At 64.5% G+C, this 8,095-nt stretch overlaps 1 protein-coding gene across 2 annotated transcripts; it reads left to right on the top strand.

Annotated features, from left to right (window-relative positions):
- The first annotated feature begins 390 nt into the window (after window positions 1-390).
- On the top strand, window positions 391-6,739 carry TMEM98 (transmembrane protein 98). Of its 2 annotated transcripts, none has more exons than XM_027734096.2 (7): window positions 391-473; window positions 2,787-2,974; window positions 3,604-3,735; window positions 3,983-4,016; window positions 4,391-4,506; window positions 5,402-5,461; window positions 6,473-6,739. In XM_027734096.2, exons 2-7 carry the CDS (start codon window positions 2,844-2,846, stop codon window positions 6,678-6,680), a joined length of 681 nt encoding a protein of 226 aa, XP_027589897.1. In that variant the 5' UTR covers window positions 391-473; window positions 2,787-2,843; the 3' UTR covers window positions 6,681-6,739. The 2 variants fall into 2 exon arrangements, with proteins under 2 accessions (XP_027589897.1, XP_027589896.1); XM_027734095.2 differs by lacking the exon at window positions 391-473 and adding an exon at window positions 1,803-1,860.
- The last annotated feature ends 1,356 nt before the right edge of the window (window positions 6,740-8,095 follow it).

The following is an 8,095-nucleotide window of genomic DNA, read 5'->3' as shown; positions in this document are numbered from 1 at the left end:
ACTTGGGGACACAGCAAGGACACTTTGGGGTATGGTGGGGATATGTGGGGATGTAATGGGGACAACTGTTGGGTTGGAGCTGCTTTGGGATGCAGTGAGGCCACTTTGGGGACACGAGGGGATGATTCAGGGATGCAGTGTGGGAGGTTGGGACACTTTGAAACAGTAAGGGATGCCCTAGGGACACTTTGAGACACTTTGGGATGCAGCAGGGAAACTCTTGGGACACTCTGGGATGCAGCAGGCACACTTTAGGAACTTTGGGAGTCTCACGGGACTCCCCGGGCCCCCTCGGGGCGGGCGGGGGCGGTGCCGGGGGCAGAGCTCGGCCGGTCCCCGCTCCCATCCCGATCCCACCCCGCTCCCTCTGTGCTCCCTCCCCGCTCCCATCCCGATCCCACCCCGTTCCCGGCCCCGCTCCGCGCCCCCCGCCCGGCTCCATCTTGTTCGCGGCCTCCGCGGAGCGGCTCCAGGTGCGGGGGGGGGCTGGGACGGACTGGGGGGGGCCGGGAGGGTCGCAGGGACCCGCCGAGGGAGGCGGAAGGGGGCCCAGGGGCGACCCCCCTCCCGGGACCCCCGGCCATCCCCCTACCCCTCCCCCTAAGACCCCTGGCGATATAGGGGACCCCTGGGGCTGACCCCCCCCATAGAGCCGTGCAGGACCCCCCCCTCCTCCCAGAGTTCCCATCACCTCCTCCCCCCCGCCTCTGGACCCCCGCAGTGACCCCCCAGGGCCAGGCGGGACCCCCCAGACCCCTACGCCCCCCCCCGCCCCCCCCAGATCGGGGCTGTGCGGGACCGGGAACCGCTTGGAACCACCAGCAGCGACCCCCCCAGATCCCCCCCTACAGCAGCGACCGCCGCCCAAGACCCTCACAGGACCCCCTGGACCCCCCCTGCAGCAAATCCCCCCCTCCCAGATCCTCACGTGAACCCCCCCAGCACCCTCCCAACAGCTCAACCTTCACCCACCCCCCCCGGACCCTTCCAGCAGCAACCGCCTCCCCCAGACCCTCACAGGGACCCCCCCGGCCTCCCCCTGCAGCAAAGTCCCCTTCCCAGATCCTCACAAGAACCCCCCAGGACCCCCAGAACAGCTCACACTTCCCCTCCCCAAACCCTCACAGGGCCCCCCCCCAGACCCTCCCAGCAGCGACCACCCGCCCCAGACCCTCACAGGGACCCTCCAGACTCCCACAGGGACCCCCAGACCCCTGCAGCAGCAGCAGATCCCCCTCTCACATCCCCACAGGACCCCCCCCGACTGCCACACCCCCCTCACAGGGCCCCCCAGACCTTCCTTTTCCCTTGGTGCCACATCCCCCCATCCCTGCTGCACAGGCAGGATCCCACTCCAGCCCAGCCAGGGCAGGGAACCCCCTCCCGGGGCTGGAGGGGGAACTGGGGAACCACCCCAGGGCTGGGGGGGAGCTGGTGACACCCCCAGGACCAGGCACCAGGGGGTTACAGCAAAAACCAGCTTTGGCAGCCAAAATCCCTCTTAAGGCTTTAATCTCATGAGAAGGTGGGGGGGGGGGGCAGTGCCACCGCGTGTGCCCCCCCTGCTGTCCCCAGCCCTGGGAGGGGGGCACGGGGACAAGTGCAAATTTAAGACAAATCCCTAAACCTGGCTTAAAATTCAGTGGGATTTAAGGGGTGGGGGGGAAGTGGGCGGGAGGATGCAGTGGGGAGAGGGGCTGGAGGGTTTGGGGAGCCCCCCCCGCCCCCCCCGTGTGGGGGCCCAGGCGCTGGTCAGGGTGTAAAGGTCGGTGCTGGCGGTGTTTGCACACGGAAGTGGCACCGTCCCCGTGTGTCCCCGTGTCCCGTCCTGGCGGGGCCTCCTCCCGGCTGGCACAGCAGGTAGGGAGGGCAGGGATCAGGGATGGAGCCCCCCCCAGCCCGTGGCATGGGTAGGATGGGTGGTGGGGGTGTCCCCCACACAGGGTGGGCACCCGACAGGGACCCCAGGTGTGTCTGTGTGGGGACACGGGGTCCCCTGGGCCTGGCACAGCCAGTGTCCTGTGTCCATGAGCACACAGAGGCCCTGCTGCTGCAGCAGGGGCCCATTGGGATTGGGATCAGGGCGTCCCCATAGAGAAGGGGCTCTGGAGGTCCCCATGGCCCCATAGGAATAGGAATAGAGGGGTCTCCTTAGAGACAGGATGCTGGGGGTCCCCATTGGGATCAGGATTGGGGGGGGTCTCCTTAGGGACCAGTCCATGTGGCCCCATAGGGACAGGACTCTGGGGGTCCCCATGGCCTCATAGGGACAAGTCTCTGGAGGTTCCCATGATCCCATAGGAGTGAGACTCTGGGGGTCCTCATAGGGATCAGCCTCTGGGGTCTCCATGACCTCACAGGGAAAAGCTCCTGGGGTCTTCATAGGGGTCAGGCTCTGGGGGGTCCCCATTGCCCATAGGGACTGGGCTCTTGGGGTCCCCATAGCCCCAGAGGGGTGGGGCTCTGGGGGGTCCCCATAAGGACACTCCCTGGGGGTCCCCACAGCCCCCCATAGCCCAGGCCTTGCTCTCCTGACCCCAGTCCCTGCCCCATGGCCCCATGGCCATGGTGATGGGATGGGGGCAGTCCCCCACATCCCGTGACCAAATCTTGCTCCACCCCACACCCAGCGTCACCCCAGCCCCCCCAGGTGACACTGCCTCTGGAAGGACCCCAGGATCCATCAGGGAGTGACACCAGGTCCTAACCGGGCATTTTGGGGTGCAGGGAAGGACAGGAGAACATCCATGGGGTTCCAACCCTCCCTGTCACCCCTGTCACCGCAGACCTCGCCGTGCTGGGATGGCCCCGGATGCCTGAGCCCCCCTGGCCCCTCCCCAGCCATGGAGACCGTGGTCATCGTGGCCATCGGGGTGCTGGCCACCATCTTCCTGGCGTCCTTCGTGGCGCTGGTGGTGGTGTGCAGGCAGCGGTACTGCCACCCCAAGGACCTGCGCCACCACTACGACACCAAGTGAGTGACAGCGCCAGGGAGGGACCTCAACGGGCCCCACGGGCTGGGGACAGGGCTGGGGATATATCCAGCAACATCAAGGGGACAGTGTCAGGGACAGGTCATCAGGGGGATGGTGTAGGGGACATGTCCTCTGTCACGGGGGGGAGGGACGATGCAGGGGACATGTCCAGCATCATCATGGGGACAATGAAGGGGACACATCCACTGTCATTGTGGGGATGAAGCTGAGGACACATCCAGCATCATCAGGGGGACAACGAAGGGGACATGGCCAGCATCATCAAAGGGATAAAGCTGGGGACACGTCCATAATCATCAGGAGCACAAAGCTGGGAACGTGTTCACTGTCATTACAGGGATGATGAGGAGGAGATGCACAGCGTCATCAGGGGGACAAAGATGGGGACATGTTCACCATCATCAGCGGGGCAAAGATGGGGACACGTCCACTGTCATCAGGGGGACAGTGCAGGGGACGTGTCCAGCATCATCAGAGGGAAGAAGTTTGGGACTTGTTCACCATTATCAGGGGGATGAAGCTGGGGACATGTCCAGCATCATCAGGGCCATGGGGCAGCCCGAGGAGGTGGCCTTGTCCCCATGGATGTCCCCCATGTCCCCAACAGACCCATTGTGGACCTGATGGGGACCTCGGAGACGCCGTCGGAGCCCTCGGAGCTGGAGCTGGACGACGTGGTCATCACCAACCCCCACATCGAGGCCATCCTGGAGAACGAGGACTGGGTCGAGGACGCCTCGTGAGTGTGTGTCCCCTGTGTCCCCCCAGTACCAGGGACCCCTGTGCAGTGCCAACCCCCCACCTTGGGATGCAGGTGGCAGCTTTGAGGATCACCAAGGCATGGGGATGGTCCTCAGGGTGGTCTCAGAGTGGGAATGTCCCCACGGGTCTGGGGGACACAGGGTGTGGGGCTGGCGGGAGAGAGGGGACAAGGATGAAGCGGGGGGGACACACACCTGGGTTCACACCCTCCTCCCTCTCCACAGGGGTCTGGTGTCCCACTGCATCGCCATCCTGAAGGTGAGACGGGGCAATGGTGGCGATGGTGGCACTGGTGGTACTGGTGGTGATGGTGGGTGGCACTGGTGGTACCAGTGACACTGCTGCTGATGGTGGCACCAATGGCAGTGGTGACAACAGAAGCACTGGTGGTGATGGTGGCACTGGTGGCAGTGTGGCAGTGGGGGTACCAGTGACACTGAGGGTGATGGTGACACCAGTGGCACTGGTGGTGATGGTGGCAATGGTGGGTGGCACTGGTGGTACCGGTGGAACTGGTGGCCAGGATGACACTGGTGCCAGTGGTGGGTGGCACTGGTGGCAGTGGTGGTGCTGGTGGTTGGCACTGATGGTACTGGTGGCAGTGGTGGCAGTGATGACCCTGCTGTCCCCAGATCTGTCACACGCTGACAGAGAAGCTGGTGGCCATGACCATGGGCTCGGGTGGCCGCGTGAAGTCCCCTGCCAGCCTGGGTGACATCATCGTGGTGGCCAAGCGCATCAGCCCCAGGTGATGGGGGGCTCTGGGGGGTCCCAGGGTTCTGGGGGTCCCTGGGGTTTTGGGAGGTGAGGGTCCAGGGGCTCGAGGGGGAGACCCCAGTGCTCTGGAGGGTCCGCAGGGATTTGGGAGGGGGAGATTCAGGGGCTCTGGAGGGATCCCTGGGGCTCAGGGGGTGTCCCAGGGCTCTGGAGAGGGGCGTTCCGGGTTTCCCAGGGCTCTGAGAGGAGGTCCTGGAGCTCAGGAGGGTCCTGGGTCTCTGGGGGCAGTCCTGGGGCTCTAGGGGGACCCTGGGACTCTGGAGAGGCTGTCCCTGGACTCTGGGGTTATTCGGGGGGCTCTGGGGGGAAGTCCTGGGGGTCAGGAGGGTCCCAGGGCTCAAAGGGAGGTCCTGGGTCTCTGGGAGGGTTCCTGGGGCACAGGGCAGGACCCTGGGACTCTGGGGGTGTTCTTGGACTCTGGGTTACTTTTGGGGCTCTAGGGGTAAGTCCTGGGGGTCAGGAGGGTCCCAGGGCTCAAAGGGAGGTCCTGGGTCTCTGGGAGGGTTCCTGGGGCACAGGGCAGGACCCTGGGACTCTGGGGGTGTTCTTGGACTCTGGGTTACTTTTGGGGCTCTAGGGGTAAGTCCTGGGGGTCAGGAAGGTCCCAAGGCTCTGGGAGAGGTCCAGGGGCTCTGGGAAGGGGTCCTGGGGCTCGAGGGTTGTTTTGAGACTCTGGGAGGAGGTCCTGGGGGTCAGGAGGGTCTCGGGGCTCTGGAATGTTCTTGGGTCCCTGAGAGGGTTCCTAGGACTCTGAGGAGGGTCCCAGGTCTCCCAGGAGGCTCCAAGGGGGTTCCTGAGAATTGGGAAGGGTGTGGTGGATGGTGTCACCACAGTGTCCCCCGGGGTTAACGCCGTCCCCGCCGCAGGGTGGACGACGTGGTGAGATCCATGTACCCACCGCTGGACCCCAAACTGCTGGACGCCAGGTGACACCAGCAGGAGGGGCAGGGGCATTCCTGGGGCTGGGGAGACACCCTGGGTGGTAACACAGATCAGTTCCACCCCATGCCACACCGCTGGGGACACCCACGGGTGACCCAGCAGGACGGGAAGGGCCCTTGGTATGAGCCCATGGTGCAGGGCACAGACTACGCTGAGCTGGGAGGGACCCACAGGAATCATCAAATCCAACCCCTGGCCCTGCACAGACACCCCAACAATCCCACCCTGTCCCTGAGGGTCCAAACCCTCCTGGAGCTCTGGCAGCCTTGGGGCCGTGCCCACTGCCCTGGGGAGCCTGGGCAGTGCCAACCACCCTCTGGGGGAAGAACCTTTCCCTGAGATCCAACCTGACCCTCTACAAAGCCCCTCAGAACCTTCCCTGGCACTTCAGGCCATTCCCACAGGTTCTCCCATGGGTCACCAGAGATGGGGAAAACTGAGGCTGGGGCCACGCACTGGGTGACAAAGCCACCACGGGGCAGGGAGGTGACCAGGGAGGTGACATGAGAGGTTGATAGAGGTGGCCAGGGAGGTGACCAGGGAGGTGACCAGGGAGGTGACCAGGGAGGTGAGGAAGGTGGCCAGGGAGGTGACAAGAAAGGTGAAGGTGAGGGTGGCGACTAGGGAGGTGACAGAGGTGATGAGGGAGGTGACAGAAGTGACCAGGGAGGCAACAGAGGTGACCAGGGAGGTGACACGAGAGGTTGACAGAGGTGAAGAGGGAGGTGGCCAGGGAGGTGACAAGAAAGGTGACCAGGAAGGTGAGGGTGGTGACCCAGCGAGGTGACCAGCAAGGTGATCAGGGAGGCAACAGAGGTGACCAGGGAGGTTGACAGAGGTGATGAGGGAGGTGACAGAAGTGACCAAGGAGGTGACAGAAGCGACCAAGGAGGTCATCAGGGAGGTGACCAGGGAGGTGACGGAGGTGACCGGGAGAGTGACGGGGGTCACCAGGGCGGTGACCGGGCGGGTGACCATCCCCGTGTCCCTCGCAGGGCCGCGGCGCTGCTGCTGTCCGTGAGCCACCTGGTGCTGGTGACACGCAGCGCCTGCCGCCAGCCCAGCGCCCGCACCTGGGTCGAGCGGTCGCTGGCGGCGGCCGAGGAGCACATGGCCGTGCTGCGCCAGGCTGCCATGGCCACCGAGACGGAGCGGCCCCCCGGCCCCCCGGAGCACGGCCGGCAGGAGCAGTCGGCCATCTGAGACCCCCCGCCCCCAATAAAGGACCTGTGCAACCCCCCCAGTGAGGGGGGATCTGGGCATGGGCCGGTGATGTGTCTGGAGGGGCGGGGGGGGGGTGTCTGGGAGGGAAGAGGGAGGGGTTGGGGGGAGGTTGGGGGTGCGGAGGGGGGTTTAGAGGGGATTTGGGGGGTTGAGATAGTTGGAGGTGGTTTGGGGGGAGGTTTGAAGGGAGACATGGGGAGTTTAGGGAAGGTTTGGGAGGGCTTGGAAAGGAGTGTGGAGAGGGTTTGGGGGGGAGGTTGGGGGTGTGGAGAGGGTTTAGGGGGGAAGTTGGGGGGGAGGTTGGGGGTTTGGGGGGAGGTTGGGGGGTATAGAGGGGATTTGGGAGGGGTGAGATAGTTGGAGGTGGTTTGGGGGGAGGTTTGAAGGGAGACGGGGAGTTTAGGGAAGGTTTGGGAGGGCTTGGGAGGGAGTGTGGAGGGGGTTTGGGGGGGAGGTTGGGGGTGTAGAGGGGGCTTGGGGAGGAGGTTGGGGGTGTGGAGGGGGTTTGGGGGGAGGTTGGGGGGTTTAGAGGGGATTTGGGGGGGTTGAGATAGTTGGAGGTGGTTTGGGGGGAGGTTTGAAGGGGGACATTGGGAGTTTAGGGGAGGTTTGGGAGGGCTTGGAAAGGAGCGTGGAGGGGGTTTGGGGGGGCTGCAGGGGGGTTTGCAGGGGATTTGGGGGGTTGGAGGGGGAGGGAGAGTTTGGGAGGCTTTGTGGAGGGAGATTCAGAGGGGATTTGGGTTGGGATGGTTGGTTGGTTTGGGATGGTTGGAGGTGGTTTGGGGAGTTTCAGGGGGCTTTGCAGGAGCCTTGGCGGGGGCTGAAGGGGGACAGGAGTTTAAGGAAGGTTTGGGAGGGGGTTGGAAGGGAGTGTGGAGGGGGTTTGGGGGGTGTAGAGGAGATTTGGGGGGCCGAGAAGGTTAGAGGTGGTTTGGGGAAGGTTTTTAGGGGGGTTATAGGTGCATTTGAAGGGGGACATTGGGAGTTTAGGGAGGGTTTGGGAGGGCTTGTAATGGAGTGTGGAGGGGGGATTGGGTGGTTGGAGGGGTTTTTTCCAGGGATTTGGGGGTTGGAGAGGGAGGGAGAGTTTGGGAAGGTGTATGGAGGGGGTCTTAGAGGGACTTTGGGGGGAGTGGAATGGCTGGAGGGGGTTGTGGAGGATTTGGGGGAGTTGTGGGGGCTGAGGGAAGTTTGAGGGGGTTAGGAAGGATTTGGGGGGCCCATGGGAGTGCTGCCAGCCCCAGGAGTGAGCCCCGGAGGTGCCTTCAGGGCTCAGCAGCAGCGAGGGGTGAGACCCCGTGCCCTGGGCTGGGGGTCCTTGCCCTGGACAGGGGGGTCTGTGCCCTGGGCAGAGAGGGGTCCATGCCCCAGGAGGGGGCTCTGCGTCCAGACAG

This window comes from Pipra filicauda, unplaced genomic scaffold (genome assembly GCF_003945595.2).
Source record: "Pipra filicauda isolate LSUMZ 115617 unplaced genomic scaffold, ASM394559v2 scaffold336_size1087642_pilon, whole genome shotgun sequence".
Lineage (NCBI taxonomy): Eukaryota > Metazoa > Chordata > Aves > Passeriformes > Pipridae > Pipra > Pipra filicauda.
The sequence above is the reverse complement of the archived record's forward strand: the minus strand, read 5'-3'. Positions and strand labels throughout refer to the sequence as shown.